Source organism: Phaethon aethereus (genome assembly GCF_964289735.1).
Source record: "Phaethon aethereus genome assembly, chromosome: 4".
NCBI classification, from domain to species: domain Eukaryota; kingdom Metazoa; phylum Chordata; class Aves; order Phaethontiformes; family Phaethontidae; genus Phaethon; species Phaethon aethereus.
Window position 1 is genome coordinate 26,563,917 of NC_138578.1, and position 20,108 is coordinate 26,584,024.

The 20,108-nt window shown below is 39.5% G+C and overlaps 1 protein-coding gene across 1 annotated transcript; it reads right to left on the bottom strand.

Annotated features, from left to right (window-relative positions):
• Nucleotides 1-1,458: 1,458 nt before the first annotated feature.
• On the bottom strand, nt 1,459-14,026 carry RRH (retinal pigment epithelium-derived rhodopsin homolog; the record flags this gene model as incomplete). The annotated part of the gene is made up of 7 exons (XM_081999224.1): nt 1,459-1,564; nt 2,505-2,683; nt 4,729-4,897; nt 5,260-5,413; nt 6,144-6,243; nt 7,792-7,982; nt 13,921-14,026. 7 exons carry the CDS (start codon nt 14,024-14,026, stop codon nt 1,459-1,461), a joined length of 1,005 nt encoding a protein of 334 aa, XP_081855350.1.
• Nucleotides 14,027-20,108: the final 6,082 nt, after the last annotated feature.

Below are 20,108 nucleotides of genomic sequence, written 5' to 3' on the forward strand. Positions count from 1 at the left end.
GGCTTCCTCCCAGCAGAACTAATATGAAAAAATTTGAAAACTTTATTCCTAGGCACTCATGTGCAGTGTGCTACGAATGTGAATGTAGACATCCATTTAGTAACAGCAGATTACACGAGATTAGCCGAGATCTGTAGTTGCTTAACCTTCAAATGTGTCCTGAAAGGGATCAGTTAAACCAGCTCATTCTTTATTCTGTCAGAAGAACACACTCTGTTTCAAATCATATCCAGCATGTTCCAAGGCTGTTTTAATATGTAGCTTGTAAGGTTAGTACGTAATAAAAATATTTCTTTGCCCCTTCTAAGAGACAATGCATTAGTTACTGTCCATAAAGTGTTCCAAGGTTCCTGAATAAAATCTAGTAGAGCATAAGGATATTGCACAGCTTTTTCTTTAATACTAAAAATTATAAATTAATAGGAAGCGTAGATTCCAGAGTTTTAAAAAAAAAAAATCCTGTAAAAACAGGTTTTCACCAAAACAACACATCTTTTAAATAAGTTACACACTGCAAAGCCAAACTTCAGATGTATGCATACGTAATAATAGAAGATATTTATTCTCAAAATCTGAGAATCATCAGGAGTGCATATACTACTAATAAATAGTTCTATACACAGTCATCTTTTCCATCCATTGCTCACATTGCCAAAAGTATTTTTTGAAAATTACACAACAGACCTATGTAACCATGAGATTGACTTAGAAATTATAAGAAATAAATATTCACTCAGTTTTATGTGCCTCCTCAAGTCTTAGGGTGCATTTTGCCTCATTTTCAGGATTTGCTGTGCCGTCACAAGCACTAGAAATGTACTACTACTAAAACAAAAGCTGTCTTTCCTACAAATTCGTTTGGTTGTGTGAGCCAAAAACTTTAAAAATACATTATCTATCCTAAAACTCCTTCAAAATCTGAAAAGCTGATAGCAGGTTCTATAGGGTTTGGCTAGATAGTTTGATATCTTAACATATTCACAGAAACAGAACTTTGCAAAGCATATCAACAAGGACACTCGGTATAGAAATAAATTCACACAGGAAGAACCCAGAATATTTAAAGTCTGGAAAACTGTCAAGGGAAGCTGAGGGAAAGTAATTCATGAAAGGAATTACAGGTGCAAAATCTATGTTACTGAACCTAAGCACCTCCTGCTTCAGTCTCTCCCTGCCCCTGTGTCACCTTGTCCAACCCTGTAAGAGTCACAGTGACCACTTCACTGGCCTCTTTTGTTTGGGACAGATATATTGAGCCAATGAACCTCACTCTCAAGAACTAACGTCTTAGTGGTTTTTGTCTTTTTGTCGTCTTAACCTATCTAAAAAGATTACTGTGATTAACAGAAAACAGCTGGCTGGCTGGGGCAGTTTATTATGCCAGAAAGATTAATATTCCAAAAGGTCAATTAACTTTAACCCAGACTTCACTCCTTTCCAAGGCAAATGACACGAGTTCTACGATGTCAGTGCACTTTGAGATACACTCATGGGCAAGGCATTGCTTATAGTTATCTCTTGTCTTGTCTGACATCGCACCATTGCCAGGATTGCCCTCCGAAACCTGCAAAGGACAAGAAAGTGAAAGCAGAAAGATCATTAGCTGGAGAACAACATACAAAGCAAAACTGGGTAAACTGGCCTTAAGTATTAAAACAGTTTTCAATTTTAGTAAAACTTACTTAATAAAAAATGGTGTATTTGCAATTCAAAAGGACCTGAGTCTTTTTCACTTCCATGTACAGGAATAACTCAGTTAAGTTCAGTGTTTCTTCTACGACAAGGGGTCACAGCAACTTTTGCTCATCCAAGGACAGAGTATAGCCACAACAAAGATGAACTTACAGAATGGGGAAAAAATTTGATTGTTTTTCATTGACTCAGCAGGATCAGATAAGTTCACCTAGACAGAGATCACAGGCTCTGCACCTAGGTTGGTAGTAGAAAAAGGAAGGATGCCTCATTGCAAAGCCCAGTTCTCAGTCAGAGGCACTGGCTTGGTTAGAGCGTTTGATACGCTTGCTCAAAAGAGAAGAATAGGCTTAGTTTATTTACTTTAATAAAAAGTGTCAATCTGTCCTTATCAGTCAAAATACAACACATCCCAAATCAAGGAAGGAAATCTACAGAAGTTACATGCCACTAAGCCACCACACATTTTGGCTACAGTCATTAAAACCAGTGTACTGCTGATGCAGCCCAAATTCCATAATAAGTCCCTTTGAGAAACCACAAAGGGACTTCCAAAACTGTCTTGCAAAAGCTTCATTAATCTGTTCTCAAAAATCTTTATCAATTCGGTATGTTCTGATGATGATCAAATGATGATCAAAACAATTTCTTTTAGACGTTCCCATCCAAAAGGCCATCTTTGGTAAATCAACGGTGGCTTACCCTTTGATCTCTTCACTAATCAGTTTGTCATATTTTACAGATGACGCTTCTATAGTTAGATGATATGCTAAAATCATGAAGTAGACCAGTACTAAATTAGGAACACTTACTTTTTGTTTGCAACAACATAAATGCAGGGATTATAGAATGTGGAAGATTTTGCAAATAGAGGAGCTATGATGGCCATTGCAGGAGAAATTTTCTTTGGGTCTCCAAAGGAAGACCATAAACACACAATAGAATATGGAGACCATGCCACCAAGAACATTACAATCATCACAACAGACATCTGTAAAACAAGAGGAACAGACACATAACCAGTATTACCTGAAGATGAAGAACTCACCACCTAACCTCAAAAGCACGTGCACCTGTGTGAAAATAGAGCTATCCAGAACCAAGTAACAACATGTAAACAAGCACACGTGGCAAATTTTGACAGGTTGTAATGAAATCTCGCTTTGGGGATTTAATAGCACATCACATTGCCATGTATTCTGGCATGCTGTTATTTCATTATGTACAATTTTCCTTCACAGTCAGCACTACTGATTATGTTAAATCTACCCATCAGAAGTTTAAATGGCCAGAAAGGACTTCACACATGGATGATGACCACCATAACAGATCACTCTGGGATGCTATTACAAACAATAAATATGATAAGAGAGAAAAATCTATAGTCAAACATTTAATAAGGCTGTTAATAAAAACATTTCATAAGTCTTAAATATGGTACACTTAAGTAAAAGAAAGTGAATGTTCTAGGACACAAAGGCTCAGTCCATATACTTAAGGAAACCAGAAGTGCCTGCTTGGTTTAATGAAGCATGACAGCCGTGTTCAAGCATCATACTGAGGAGATATCTGAGCAGTCATGTCATTCAGAGAGAACAGTCTGGGCATGTTTGGGCTCACACCCCAGAACACACCACGCCACAGGCAGAACTGAACAGCAACAAACTGGGGGTAGTGGGAGGGTAGGAGATGAATCAACTAGGACAAACTTTTCTGGCTTTTGTCAGGGAGAAGAATCAGTAAAGGAAATCTCAAATTAATCAAGAGGACAAAACAAACCACTAGAAAACCAAAAAACCCTGCAGGGCTCTTTGTACGTACAAGATTCCTTATTTACCTTGTTTATCCATACCTGTACTCAGTCTTCCAGTGATGAACAAAATGAGAAACAAGAAGTAAATGACTACTTTGTATGAGCTGTTCTAGAGCATAACCAATAAACAAGCAGTGACCCTCTCCACAGAAGATTCCTATTTAAATACAAATGCAATACCTATTGATAATAATGTAAAGAACCCTTTCATTTACAAGCTTGTTAGGTGTGTAGAAAGCTTAGAAGATGCTAATCTGTGAAAAAGCAAGCAGTCCAGTTCTAAAGAAGGATACTGCTTAACTCCAAAGCTTCAATCTTTGTTTTTCCTTTCTTTTTTAAAAAATAAAACTCAATGTCTTCAATGGCAAATCAGGAAAAATGCATTGTCTTCACAAATGTGAGTCTAAATTTATAACTGAATCCTCAGTTTCAAGCATTCTGAAGTTTCTTCAGAAGAGCAAAATGCTCCAATTATTTTTTTTAGGTAAAAAATATGATTTTTCAGAATTTAGCAATGAGAAAGTTTTCCAAGGAATGCTAAGTTTGCATTGATAAGTATTTCAAAATCATAGGTACAGACTCTGTCCAATTGTCTCTCCCTTTTTTAATCATGCGCAAGGATAAATCATATCTTTACACAAAATCGAAGGAGCTAGTAAACTTCAAGCTTTCTCGAGGACTTTTATATGTTAAATGAATGTCAGCCTTCTAGGCAGGATATATCATTTTATGCCATAACTCACATTTGCTATTGTTTATGTAAGAAAGAGATAAGCTCAATACACTGAAAGGAACAAGGGATCAGAGTCACACAGATCAGGAGCTTGGAAATGCACTTTCCTTTCTAGGCCGTGAATTCAAATCAGAGTTGACCAAGCCATTTCAGACCAGATACACCTGTGAACCTAGCAGAAAGCCTAAGGACTCTGCAGACACGAAGAGTAAAAGTCCTCCGAGGACATCTCGGAGGTACACTTCTGTGTAATGACAGACGGCACAGGCAAGGAAAATTCACGTTGTTTCCAGCCTTCAAAGCAGCTATTTATCTGGAAAGAGTATTAAGCCAAAAGTAAAGAATCTAGTGTTATACCAAGGCTAAATTTCAGTTAATATTTAGTACGAAAGGAAACAGAAATGCTTAAAAGTCTGCACTGTTCCTTTGCCCCCAAGACTTTAACACAAAAGAACATGCTTAAAACAAAACATGCTCTCATTTACCATACCTTTGTCACATCTACTTGGTCAGACCAATCTACGTTGATGCTCTCCAGGCAGTTACTGCTGGCATATTGTTTCATTGTCCGGGAAACATTGTAATAACAGTAAAACATGACTGTTAAGGGTACAACAAAATTAACAGCAATTACACTCATTGTGTAGGAAACAAAGGACCTGATAAGACAGAAAAACAAAACACAGTAACTTACAAATAGCCATCCAGGAAAAGTTACTAAAGAATTTGATTATTTGATTTGATTATGAAATTATAAAACAAGCTTTTAAAGAATTAGGAAGATTTTCTTTAACTCTGATTTTTTTATTAGCAACTACAGGTCTTGCAGTTTTCAAGCATGGCTCAATTCCTATGTTTTTTCTAGACTTGCTTTATATTATTTCCACTGTTTTAAAATTATTTTTATAGATTAGGCTTTATACTTCAGAAAGAAGGAGTTATGCTCACATATGGTGAATTAAATAATCTTATCCTTCAATGATACAGCAAATTCAAAAGAAAGGGTGAAGGGGAATCTTACACGTCATTTTGCCTCCAATTTACTGTGCACGTTGCTCCAGTCGGATCTGGAGCGTAGCTAGCCCAGCCTACCGTAGGCATGGAAGCCCAAAAGACTGCATTTATCCAGGCAGCAAGGATTAGAGCGGCATAGCTACGGGTAGTCATTCTTCTTCCTGCGGCCAAGCACATACAATCACAAACCGTTGTCGTCTTTTGCTTCTTCCCAGTGTTGAACACGAACGACAAGTAGCTTCCAGCAAGCACATAGCAGGTTAATAACGATCCTTTCAAAGGCCTACGCTCCGGAACGCTGTAGCGTACCTGTTTCATACAGCTGAACAACATCTCAAGCTTTCCAGCCTTAAATGCCACTTAAATACCATCACCCATTCCAACTCGCAGCATACAGGCAATACCTGACCCTAACCCCATGCCAAAAAGCTTATTATGCAACAGTGCATTCAAGTACATCTGTGCACGACTGCAGGCGGAGGAATTAGCTGTTAGAATACAGCTGTAACAGAGAGGAGAGGAAAAACATCCAGTACAGTGTTAAACACAACACGAGAGGCACACACCTGCTTGACAGAGGTCAAAACCTCCCACAGCTAGAGGATTTTCATGTGCTTCTCTATGTGGATGTGGCCCTCTAAAGACTGGAAACAGCCATGAAAATACAACTTATAAACAAAATGGCAGCCTAACTGTGAAATTTTCACTTTCACAAGCAGCAGCATCCATGCCAACTAGATAACTTATTAACCAAGTACTGTAGGATCGTGCCCTAAATTCAAATTATGCCCAGCACTGTAATTATGGAGTCATTCACGAGAAAACAATACAGTTAGACTTGTATTTCATAGAAGCCCAACCGGGAACAATTTTTGACCATAAGTACAGTACCTATATCAGGCCTGCAGATTGTCAGATAACGGTCAACTGCAACAACAGTGAGCAAACCAATACTCGCCATCCCAAAAAAGATATTTAAGGCAGCATAGATCTGAAATTAAACAAACAAAAAAAAACCCTTTCTGAGAAATGTTTCAAAGGTACAAGCACAAATTTGTGGACTGAATCGAAGGTACTATGATATATTACATTCAGCCAGTGTTCTCCTCCATAAACAAGATACTGAAGGAACTAATTCAATGCAGGCAATTTGGAGCTGGCTTATTTAAAATTAAACATTTCAAAAGCAACCTGCTTGTTTGCACATCAGAAATGCTAAAGACAGAAGTCTAAAAAGCAAACAAACACCATACTTCCATAAGTAAATGTTTGAGGTTCAGAGATAAGGAGTTTGGAGGTTGGGGGTGTTCGATTCATATTTTTAATATATGTTAAAGAAACCTGAAGAGCATCTGATTCATCAAAAAAGTTATGGCTCTAGCAAATGTGAGGTCCTGAATTGTCACTCTTTCCTCTGTTGCATAACCACACTCATTTCAGGGATATGGAACACCGATTTTCCCCATTGGCCGCCATTTTTACATGTGTCAGGCCTACTGCACAGTGACATACGCTGCAATCCCAACATGCTCCAGATGCATCTGCCCAGTCATCCCATGGGCAGCCTGGCCAGGAAGGATGACTGGGAGGTCTGTGTTACCACTGACACCCCAGAAGTAGAGAGTCCTGTGCCAGACCACATGCCACCAGCGGTTATAATAGAACCACCTGACATTCAGCCATCTCAGCTCACAGGATTCATTTGGTTTAGGTTGATGTGAATTGTGCTTCAAGTGACCTTAACTCCCAAAGCATTGGCAGTGAGATTTCACATCAACTTCAATCCACTACAAGTCAGTCTAGATCCAAAGATGTTAAAAGCGAGACACCCATTATATAAAGGTCCAAAATGTATAATGTTGCTAATATTTTCCTTGAGTCATGTTTTTGGCATACGCTTTCACATTACTACTCATTTTCCTGGGCACTTAAGCCCAACAGTCTTTTATAAAAGTAGATTTAAATCACAGTACACAGTGAACAAAAGGCAGGAAGTATAATTTTTCAGTCAGTCTATTTTTAAAAATAGACAGCTATTAAAACTAGGCTAAATCTTTAATGGAGACCAATAGCCTTGCAGGCCTTCATTTTGGATATCCTAATAGTCCCATCCAAAAGAGCATGTATTTGCCAAGCAGAAGTCATTAAGACTTGTCAAAGTCTTCAAAACAGTAGCCACATCCAAAGTCTTTCAACTATCAAATAAGTTGTCAAATGTGCATGTGCTACTATAACCTTCCTCATTTGGGGATTTAATTTTCTAAGCCTTTTTAAAGCTATTTTAAAATCTCTAGTTGATAAATACAAGGTTACACCTTAATGTTTTCAGTTTATAAACATAAGTTTGGAATGAAATTCACATGAAATCCTACATCCAGAAATTGCTGACATTACAGTCCATCACCTTCAGGTCTAGATAGAGTCAAATTTTGCATCTCCATCTTATTTCTTAAGAGAGCTAATATCAGGTAGCGCTACAACTTATTTCGCTGTTTGCTTTTAAGTGCTCAAAACTTTCTCTCTGACTGAATTGCAATACCTGGCATCCAGTATATCCAAATTTCCAGCTTCCATGCAGGTCTGAGGCAGCAGACATGGGGTAACCGATGCCACTAACACCAATGTCAGTAAAAGCCAAGTTGATAATAATTACATTGGTTGCTGTCCGAAGCTCTTTGTACTTAACAAAGATGCCTAGCACAACAACGTTACTGAAAATGCTTATCACTCCTGTAAAACAGAAAAGGAGAAACTTCACAAAAAGATAGACACCAGCCAGTAATATACACGCAGAAGAAAATTCATCCTATTGTAATATCTAAGTCCCAAAAAAGTTTTATTTTCAGTCAAGCACAATTTGGCAAAGAGGATAGACACCTGAAAAGGAGAGAAAACCTTTTCCAAGTAGGTAAATTTCACTTGGATTCAGTAAGGGCCAGAAGTGGACCGTTTTGCTGAACCTAGCCAACAATCATAGCAGAAATTCAAGAGCATCTAAGATTACAATTCAAACATTCCAGCCACAGAGTACAGTGCTGTCTTCCATGGAAAAAAAGAATGCAGGTTGGTGACCGGCAAAAAAAATGGGGCTTACGATGCACCTGGTCTAGCACCCTGCCACCACCTGAGATCTTCCTTTCTCAGTGGAGAGTTTCCACTGAGTGTTCAGTCAATAATCCTGGTCAAAAGGAATATAGAAGCTTTGCCTTTGCTACCACTATCCTAGCCAGACTAACTCCCCTCTCTGCTCATGAGGTCCCAACTCTTTGCAAGCATCAGAGCTGGCTCAGGTTGCTGCAAATTGTATTTTCTAAGCCTTGTCAAGCAGTCTGGATGGCCCGCAGGGCCTGCCACAGTGGCACTGTGGGTCTGCACCAGAGCCATCTCCGGCAGCTGACAAGCCCTGGCCTGTGTCACAGCCATGGTAAAAGCCCAGCTCTGCGCTGAACTTGCTCCTGCCTCGCAAACCTGTGTATTTTTAAACCTCTTTGGTCTGGCTTGACTCAAACTGTGTCTGAAGTCTATTATTAGGCAAGACAAGAAATGGCCAGTAGACAAAAACTTGTAATAAATGCAGTACTAAAGCTAAAATGTACATTCTCCTCTCTTCATGTCCAATCCCTCTGAAATTTGCTTTGGACTTAATGTTCTTCAAGTCACCCAGGACACCCTTCAGGACCTTGTGCATCAGCAAGCTTTATCTGATCATGGTGAACCCCCAGATCCTCCTTTTCTCCTGCTATTCCTCCTTCCTAGCCAAAACCTACTGTGTGGCTCTGGGAATGAGTTTACATGGCACTCCAACAAAGCGGGGTGCGAGGTTGTTGTAGTTTTATTCTCTTCAGACTCTAGCCTGTTGCAGAGGTAGCAAGAGCAAACTCCCATCCTCTAAACTTTTACTAACCCTCTATTAATACAAGCTATTAATGAACAGCTAATCAGGTTAAAAACTCCTCCTTGCACCTCAGCAGAGAAAGACTCACAGCCCTTATCAATAAAATGGAGAATTCCAACATGTTCAAGCACACACAGCTGCTAAAAAAAAAAAAAAAAATTAATGTTACTGTTTACAAGTTATAAGTTGTTCATAGATTCTCTAGTCTAGAACAGCTGTTACAGTATCACAAAACCAAATCCTAAACTTACAAACATTTGTATAGCCTGGACACCTTAAATTAAGAGTGCATAGTGGGATGGTATTTTGGTAAAAGTCTAACAACACATTACCCATGGAAATGCCCCTCAGAATTTTTCTTTTTTTTTTTTTTTCTTATTTAAAAAGTTTCACCAACGAATCAAAACACTGTACTTTTCATCACCACAGATCTGAGGCATAATTCTGTAAAGAGCTTTGAGTGAATGGCTGTCATACTGAATGTGGACTTCCAAAAGCAGACCCATCCACCTTCTTTCACAGTCACTGCTCATCCTCCTCTAGATCCCTGGCAATCCATCACCTTCACTGGTAGGATTTCTGCTCCTCTGTTGGCTCCACCAGAAACCCAACACACACAGCTTGGCTTTTGCTGACATGCCTCCGTGGAAAGGGCAATAAGGTGTTTAAGTATTATACAATGTCCTTCCATCTCTGTCACTGTCAATGCTGCAACACAGAGTTAAAAATCTCTAACATCAGTTTATAGTCAGACTACAAACACGCTGCAGTTCGTAATAATAACCTCAAATCAGCAGGGTTAGAAAACCTGAGGGCAAGAACCAGTTTCAAGCACTTCACCTCTACCGATGAATTTTGAAGATTTCAACTGGTATCGATATGGAAACTCCTTCAAATCATGGAAAGTTCTGGGACTCCATCACTGGCAGTCCACAGGAACACAATCCATTTATAAATACCAGCACACACCCCAGTGCATCAAACTGAGGCAGACATTTCTAGAGTCAAATACACATCGAAGTACCATCTGAACCACTATGCTCAGCAAGAGCTATGTTAATACCATGACGGATATGGAAAAAGGGCAGAAGGAAAGCCAATACAATCATAGTAACATATGTAAAAACATAACAAAGATACTTTGGGTAACGGACACTAGGGACACCGCCGATTCTTCAGCTTTTAAATGGAGTTTCTCCATTTCAATTATGTAAGTTTGTACCTTTTCTATTATACCTGAAACTCACATAAGGAGTTTCAGTGAAACATTTTATTAAGCAGTACCAACCTCCCACATTACAGAAACTCTCCTAACAGATTCAGTAATTTTAAAATCAAATGAGGCAAGATTATAATTAATTCTTGGCTATCTCTCTTTCCATTCTCTTTTCAAAACCATCAAGCACGTCTCCTCTCAGGGGCTAATCTCCTGCGTAGTACATAAAAATACATGACAGATGATGTTGGAGATGCACAGCCACATAGATGCCATCAGCTATCACATTCATATATTCACACATTTCAGTAATGACACTGTGATGCTATGAGCCCCTAAAATGAACAAAAGCAGGGAGCTGGGGATCTGATCTGAAGCCAACACCATAGTAAAAGCACTCACAATGCCAGTTCTGTCAGCTCTCCTGCTGACAAGGTAGTATGTCATCTCTTGGGATAGCGGAAGCAAAACAGTATTACAAGTTTATAAAACAGTACAGGCTTCTTATGAGGCATGCTTCAACAAATATTACAGCTACCAAGAATTAAATAAGAAATACAACAGGACTGTGAACTCGTAACTTCAGGGTGAAGGAAGGGTCCTGCTAGACACACTTAAATTTAGTGCTTCAGAGTCCAATCTTAAAATGAAGGGGGGAAAGGGAGGAGGGAACCAAACCAAAACAGGGAAGAGAAAATGGAAATTGTTAAGCCCATATTCATGAAAATTTTTATCATCACTAGAACAAATTAATAATAGAGCAAAAAAAGAAGAAATGTTCTGGGGAGCAAAATGTTAAGAAAGATGATTGATTCCATCTTGAACAGAGATTCAAGAAATGCTCTCTTCCCTGTTTCTGAGAATCAGGTCAAGTAGAAGAACAAAGTTTCTCCAGGCTGGAGTTAAGCAGTGCCCATTAGAAGGGCAACGAAGCTGGTGAGGGGGCTGGAGCACAAGTCTTATGAGGAGCGGCTGAGGGAACTGGGGTTGTTCAGTCTGGAGAAGAGGAGGCTGAGGGGAGACCGTATCACGCTCTACAACTACCTGAAAGGGGGTTGTGGCGAGGTGGGTGTTGCGTTTCTTTTCCCAAGTAACAAGCAATAGGACAAGAGGAAACAAACAGTCTCAAGTTACACCAGGGGAGGTTTAGGTTGGACATTATGAAAAAATTCTTCACCAAAAAGGTTGTCAGGCATTGGAACAGGCTGCCCAGGGAAGTGGTTGAGTCACCATTCCTGGAGGGATTTAAAAGATGTGTAGCTGTGGTGCTTAGGGACATGGTTTAGTGGTGGACTTGGCAGTGTTAGGTTTATGGCTGGCCTCAATGATCTTAAAGGTCTTTTCCAACCTAAATGATTCTGTGATTTCTTAGAGGGCAGGAAGTGCAGACAAAGCCCAAGACTTTCAGTAACCTGAAATCATCAGCTGGGACAAAATCATGTGATTCAGAAAAAGCACATGGATGCTGCCACTTGGCCCGTGAAACCTCTTAGATAACTATTCCCATATTTGTTTAATTAAACCTTGTAGTTTTGTGAAAATGAAGATAAAAACCTCATGACCTAATCAAGAGCAGAATAATTTCTTATTTTGCTTCTTCCCAGGGAAGCAATGAAAACTAAAGGCAGACCAAATGCAAATACAAGCCCTAACAGAATTAAGCAAGACACATGCGTAGTAGCATCGAAACAACGAAGGATAGGTCCATGTATAACATGGAATTTACTTTTCCAGTTAGCATTTTTAAATGATACCAGAGCATTTCACCATTATAAGCTGAAGGATATCCATGAGGCAGTATTGCTTCCTGCAGCCTGAGTATCCCTGTTGTCATCACTAAAATTAATACACTGACCACTGTAGAGTGCAATACTTATTCCTTCTCAGAAAACAATTATTTGCAAGCAGCATTCAAACCTTTTAAAAAGCAGCATAATGATGAACACTGTAGTTGTACTTCATTCTTACTATTGGACATCTGCTTATTAACACAGCTTAAGTTTTCCAGATGTGAGATTTGCTGTGGTAAGGCAATTGCAAAGCAATCAATCATACTTTCAAAGATGTTATAGATCTTACTGTCAAAAACATTCCTCATTAAGAAAGCAAAGTCCAAGCTGCAGGTGGAAGATTTACTAGACTCCCCCATTATAGTAAGAAAAAAACATAAAGTGAAAAAAACCCCCACCACAAAGTAATGCAACTTTAAAAAAAACCCAAACATGTAATTTCCATGCAAGATTAAGAAAGAAGAGCTGGGTTGATTCTGGCTAATCCCACTGATCACCTATGACAGCCTTGATCCCTAACACCAGGTGGTCAAACTGTCTGAAAAAGACCACCTTGTTATATACAACGTAATCAATTTTAATTAAAATATAACAGGTATCATAGGTATTTGCAGCACCTAATAGATCCAGGTACCTGCAAATACTGTGGAAGTACTGCAGAGAGTATCTAGCCTTCCAATACTTGACCGTCATCCATGTCTACAGCTTCTTAATAAGTCTACTGATCTGTGTAGCTGTTCTACGAATTTCTTTAAAAACCTGAAATAAATTATTGCCTTTGCATTCAAAAATACATTACCAGAACAGCAATTTGATACTCACTCACTGATATGCTAAATAAAATGTGACCATTAGCAACACTATTTCATATAAACCTAAAGTACATTAATATTTTAAAGTGTTAATATTATAAAGTATTTTAAAAGCTAATGATAACAGAAAATATATGGTACAGTCTATGAACAAAGTATTTATAAACCGAGTTAATTTTACATAATAAAGGTTTAGGAGGCCTATTTTTAAACACAGTAGGTTTCAGGTTTTGGTCAGGTTGATGTTTCATTGCTATAGCACTCAATGCCTTGGAAAAACATTACTGAAGCAGTTGTGGTTAGAACATTGAGAAAGTTTGAGGGAAAAAAATAATAATTCCATAATCATTCAAGTTTAGTCAAAGGCCACCGCAGTCACAGGGAACGAACGCGATGTCAAGCCTTCCAGCGTGCTTTTTCTAACATGTGTCATCGGTGAAAAATACAGCTGCAACTGGAGTCTGCTCTTCTCTGATTAATGACCAGCTCCCTCCCTCTAAGTCACATTCCAACCCTTCCCCTTACATCCCCCCAGCAGACACCCTCTCACATGCTCAGACTACACATATATTGCTACGAACATGTGGCCCAGGAGAAATCTCAAGATAGCTTCGAGCACATCACAGAAAAATGCAAGATGTGACAGCTATGCCCTATTTTTATCTCTTTTGCAAGCTGGCAGAAATTAATTCTCACTCTCTTCTATAATTACATATCAACAAAATATATTTTTCGAGATACAACGCTGCCTTCAAATATAGAGCAGAAAACGTAGATGTTTCTGCACACTTCAGTCAGCCTGCTGATTGCTAACTTGTCAGTAAGCTATGGAGAAAAGCCATCAGACATTTGCATAATACAAAATGAAATACCACTGCTGTTACTATACAAAATGAGCATTCAGATCTACAGTTCTATTTTAAAGAGTTACGCAACAATTTGCCAATGCCCATACCTGCTGTTATTAAGTAAGCTGCAACTATGTTGTGCTCAGTCTGTGTAAAGGCTGAATGAGCTTCATTGTCACTTTCTGAGGAATTGGACGAATCATTCCAATGCATTTTGGACAAAAGAGACTGTCGTCTATCTTCTGCAAGAATTCATCAAGACGACGAAACACTACAAAACCCTGTCAGGCAAATTCTTTCATTATTCAACAGACTCACTGAACAATTGAAAAAAAAAGGGGGGGTTGGGGGGAGTTCCCCCCACCATTGACAGCCTCCAAGCACGATTTAATTGGACTAAAGTGCAAAGAAGTTTACACTCCCAATCTATGCAGGAGATTGTTAATTAAAACAAAGAGCAGCACAGAACTGAGTACATTTCCAACAGCATGCTTAAACTTCGTTCTTACTGCTAAAGAGATTAGCTGTCACATGCCCCCAAACCTCTTCCTTCAAACCTCTTGTGCAATGCTTTGGAAACCTCAGCAGAAGTTGGCTCAGGTCAGTCGGTCATCAGCCTGGCTTGGGATTAATTCCCATCATCACAGCAAACACACAAAACCTCAGCACAACAGAGACACAAATGTAAATTTCTTTTAAAAGCAGGATACGCTTACTCTGAAGTCCATCCCTTCAAATCCTTAAACACCTGCTTCCAACTTTTTCAAGATTCTTAGTTTAATTTAAACTCTGAAGCTGACACAGACACAAGAACACAGTCCAGTATTTTCTAAAGTGAAGCATGACTTTCAGAAAACTCAATTGATACATTTCTAAAAGAGCCTGGTCTGCAGAAAACAGTTGTTGAATATGCCTTACAAATCTGAACACTCTCCCTCTCCCAAACACACACATGTAAGCCTACTTTGGGCAAATTTTCCAAAGCATGTTACTGGGCAGAAAATTATTAGGCATTTTCCAAAGTCTTGAGCAGCAGAAGCCCATGTTTTCTTCTTTTCAGTGATGAGCTAGCAGCACATCAAAGGACATTTTACAAAATCCTACATAAATACTAGCTGCAACAAACCCTTGCCCAAAGAGCTTATATGCAGTATCGGTATCAGCAATCAAATAAGGTGTTTCCCACCAGTTCCCCTTCATACAGTTTTTGCCTCCAGTTTTGTACTCATACTGGGTGTAACAGTGACAAGGATGAGCAACCAGTGGTTCCTCAGTTGTCTGTGGTTCACAGGCAGGTCAAGCAGGCTCCCAGGCTAGGGCTGCATCTCCTGAGCAGCAATAAGGGTGTAGTGGCACAGGCAGTATTGAGGAATATAGCCATCCCATAGAAAGGAAGTATACCTGATGAGCTCTCCCTTCTCTAACCCATGAAACACTCAGAGCATTCCCTCCCACTCCTCAGCTTTCCAAAACAGGCATCCTGCATCTTTCACCCATTTGAATCTAAATTGAGGAAAATTTTGACGTAAAACTTGTACAGTCACGACATTTAGTCATCATTACTACAGATGAGGGATCACGTGTCACAGTTCTACCAGCAAACATTTTCTTTAATGCCACAGATCTACACTCACTCTTACAGTTCTCAGGGTAGTTGTACTATTGTGGTATTTTTCCTGTCAGAAGAGGATTAGGCAGGAACAGGGAGGGAGGGTTCTGAAAGGAAAGATGATCTGTTTGGCAATGAAGCCACTTCCCTAGTGCCCCACAGCCCTGCCTCGAAAGATAAAAGCATGGGGGTAATTTGATAGCTTTGCTTTCCTCCCCTGAAACTTTGGCAAGATTTTCAAAAGCATCTCAGATCTTGCAGCTTCCACAGAAGTCATAGCTTGCAATGCTGCATGTCTCAGAAAAGCAAAGCATTGCTATTTTTATTCAGATAGGATTCCAGACTCAGAGTAGCAGTTAATGAGACCATACAGATTTTATACGTACTTGTTGGTTAAAACACAAGTTTCTAATATGTACGGTCCATCCTATGTACCACCACATGGTCTCCATCTCCTCTTGTTTTAAATTTGGCTAATTTTACAGCAACAGGAATTGAGAGGAAAAAAGTCAATATTAAAGGCAGACATTATTTATCATTAACCTAAAAGTAATTTTTTCTAAAACACCGCAGTTCATAAAACAAAGCCAAAAAGATAAAGCAAAGAATTAAAGTATACAAATAATCCAGAAAGTTGAAACCACAGTTCCTAAACTAGATAAAATATGGCTTACCACATTGCTTTTTAATACTGGCATAAGGGAAAAAAAAAAAAAATCAAAACCTCAGGCTGTTTTTATCCTTCACTAACATAGTATTACTAGTGTCAGAGGGGCACTTTATAACCTCAGGTGATGCTTTTCCTTCCCACTTGTCCCAGATCAGTAGCAACAAAATGCAATTTCTATTCAAAGTCCATTCTTAAATTTGTAGGTATCTGTATGGATATGGGGCAAGGCAGAACCCATTACGGGGTTTAGCAAGTTGCTTTCAGTTATGTGTAAAGTATATTCCAATCCACAACTGATGAGAGTAGAGAAACTTACCGTTTGCATTAGAACTTAAAAAAAATTACAAGACAAAAGCAAAACGTCTTCCCTAGTTTTAGTGGTAACCACGCTAAAAACGCAAACCAAACCAGCCCCCTCCCACGTTTATTAAGCACATCACCACTAGAGGGTTCTGTAAGGCTGAACCTCCCTTCGAACTTCATTTTCGCAAACAGCTGCAAATGGTTCAAACCCAACGGAAAACAAATTAGTAAATTAGGTTTCTTCCTCCCTCACAGAGACTTCTACTAGATTTATACTGTTGATTAGAAAAGTTTGACTCAAACTAAGGAGATTTTCAGCTGACTGAAGAAAATGCCCTGAAAAACATGTGACTCCACAAAGCCTTTTACTCGCCATACTTCATGCAGTAGCCATGCTTTTTTTAAAGGCCACAGCACTGTTTCTTGCCAAGACAATAATGCTTTGCACAACTGCAGATAACTTTGCACCAATATGTACGTGACTATCCAGCATCCCTTCACGCAAACGTCCATAGTTTCATGTCAGTGCTAGGGAGAATCCTTTCTGTTCTACAAAAGACAGTGCTGCAGACATACATTAAAATATCCCAATTATTTTCTGCACTTCATCAAATTTCTCTGTCAAAGTAACATAGCAAATCTATGAACTATATTGAACCATTCTACCCCAGCAACTATAAAAACACAAGGAGAAAAAGCATTCCTCCAAGAAGGAATCCAGGGGCACTAAAGCCGTTCTCAATGGGTAACAATTTAAGCTTTACAATATACCTCCATGTAAAACCCTCTGTTTAGCAAGGACTGAGATCCCACATATAAAAAAATAAAATGGGAATTTTCATGTGGTGCAGACAAAAGGCTCAAGGTCTTCTACATACCTTTAGCAATCTGATCCTAGTGGTTTACCAGCTGTCATTTTCAAAATCAGCTGAAAGTCAGACCCTACATCTGGGTCAAATACTGCAGTGGCTAACATGTTCACTACTTGCAACTGCATGTTGAAAATGACTTGGTCGTTGAATGCTCTGCCTCTCCCAACAGTAAGCACATGCAGACACAGACACAGACAAGCGGACAAGGAGATGGGTAGGTGACACCACTACTGCTGTGTCCTGGGTGGGAAGCCAAGCACTGTGGGGTGCACTGAAGCCTTACCTTCTTCCTGAGCTTCAGAGGAATACTGCACGACAGCAACCCGCTTTGCGTTGCTGGAGCGGGTGACAGCTCTTTAGGTGGCCCAGCCATTTGCCGCAAAGGCTACCAGTGAGGGGAAGTCCAGGGAACAACAAAGTCATCCAGAGCCTACACTGCCACTAACACCTTCCCCGCCCTGCCTTGCTTCAGGCTGCACTGTGACTTTTTTCCAGAGACACTACAGTTACTTGAAACTTACCATTTCTGCCAACATACACACTTCTGTCAGGGTGCTGGTAAGCCCATCTTTCCTATTCTCTGCAGAAAAAGCCTAGGATATCTGTAAGCACATACATAAAACTCAAACACTTCCCAGGATCACAAGCACAGTGACAGAATCACAGATAGGATCTGAATAAAAACTTCAAGACAGAGAAGGCGGCATCATATAAAATCATAGCGAACCTGTGTTTTAGTTCATTGCAGCATCACACTGCAGCCAACACAGGTCATCTTCATTTTTTTTTAAAATACTGAATTTTCACCTATTACAGTTAGCAACTATGTGCATCAGGAAGGCAAGGTCATGCCATAACACAGTGAAGACAAGGCAGAACAGGGACAGGATGGGCTTTGCCACAACCAAACATGGTCTTTCCCCAGAATGTGGAAGGGGGGGGGGGGAATAAAAAAAAATAAATAAAAAATTTAAAAAAATAAAAATAAAAAGGCATCACCACACAGCAGATATGTCCAGACACTGCTTCCTCGTATTGCAGCCCATTTTACTCCCAATCACTAAGGATGTCCTTCCATCAGCATCTGAACATCCTACAACCTCCACAAAGATCCAAGATGATAAATTTTCTCTGGCTATTTGTATTAATCCCATCCAACATTGTTTCTATGCACAGGGCATGCCATAATGCTTCTCATGCATTTCTCATCTGGGACTGCAATCCAGTTCCCTGTAATCAAGAGGCCAATCTTCCCTCTAGAGCTGCAATAGATATTGTTCCTTAATGCCTCCGCACACAGATGTAGAGGTCTTTGCTTCAGCCTTGCATCGGCTTCAGGCTGACTCACTGCTCCATCTGCTGCGAGATTCACAGCATATGCTTCTTGTCCTAGGCTGCAAGACGGTACTTCACACAACTGAAACATCAGCCATTACATCATGCAATTTAAAGGCGATGGCAGTTCAGTCTTCTGTAATCCTGGGAAAAAATATGTACCTAAAGCATGCAATGAAAATAGCAAAGCAGAGCATGAATTTGGGTGTAAAAGTGAGGACTGTGTTATGTTAGTCTTCCAAAGCCAGAAGAATAAGGAAAGATCCAAGTCAGCTACCCACAACTAGCTACTGAAGCATCACTGAAGAAACAGAGCACAGCAGAGGATGCAATTACAAATCTGACAAAAATAATGACAATTCCAGCTTCACTGCAGGCTGGCATTGTTCAACTGCAATGTGGTATGCCCGAGATGCAACGACTTGCATATAGGATTTTGTCTAGATACAGGGCAATTCTACAATGCCTCAAGTCAGAGCCCTAAGTCACTTATGCCTAGCAGTACACAGCAACAAAAGCCTAAACATTTTCAGAGGTCTGGATTTAACTGACCCGGTTAAAGTTAAGTCTGTAGCAATACCAGAAAAATAATCAGTATCCCTCAATTCCTGATTGTGCTGCAGCTGAACAGTAGACTCAAGTTTCTCTTCATAAAAGCAGAACTAGCTGAAATTCTAATGTTTTGTGGTGTGTTTTTTCAAGCTGAAGACCGTTTTTATCTATTATCCTACGCAGCATCTGTTCAGACTTAACTGAGTTCTTAAACACTTGTTTTGCTATCTTGTTTCAAGTTTTGTTCCAGTGCTTATTTTCAAACTAAGTCACGTTTGTTAAAATGACCAGTAACGGTCCAATCCTGGTGCTGACAAATTACCTGCTTCTTTCTGTTAAGCAGAAGACTAATATAACTCATTTGCCTGTTACTGCATTCATTAATTAAAAAATCTAACAGTATGATCAATTCTGAAATATACTACTTTCCACATTGAACAAGATGTTCAAAATACTTCCATGTAGACTATTCTACAGATCCCTTTTCAAAAGTGCTTGGCATGAGAGTCAGCGAACAGACTCCTGGCTCCAGATGGAATCCAGGGAGATTCTACTTTTCTATTCTTATTTTATTTCCGAAGCTAAAGAGCAGAGAGGCACCCTATTCTCCTCCATCCTTAAGAAGAGACAGTTACTAGCTTTTCAACAATCCTCATAATGCATCCAATTAAAGAGATCAAAGTCTTGTGCAGATTTTTTTCATGCCTTTTTAAGCAATACTTAAGTGAAAGCACAGTGTGCAGAGGAGCCCTATGATGTGCTATCTAATCTTAGCCCCACGCAAGCTCAGAGCACCACAGAGGTGCAGTGCCAGGACATCAAAATCTCAAGAGAAACAGGCTAAGAAGGAGAAGGGGGCAGTTAAAACCCTTAGCAATCTTAATACCAGTGTAATTAGATACAATCAGGTGACTTATGAATAGTATTAACCTTGTCTTATTCATTAGATAGCAG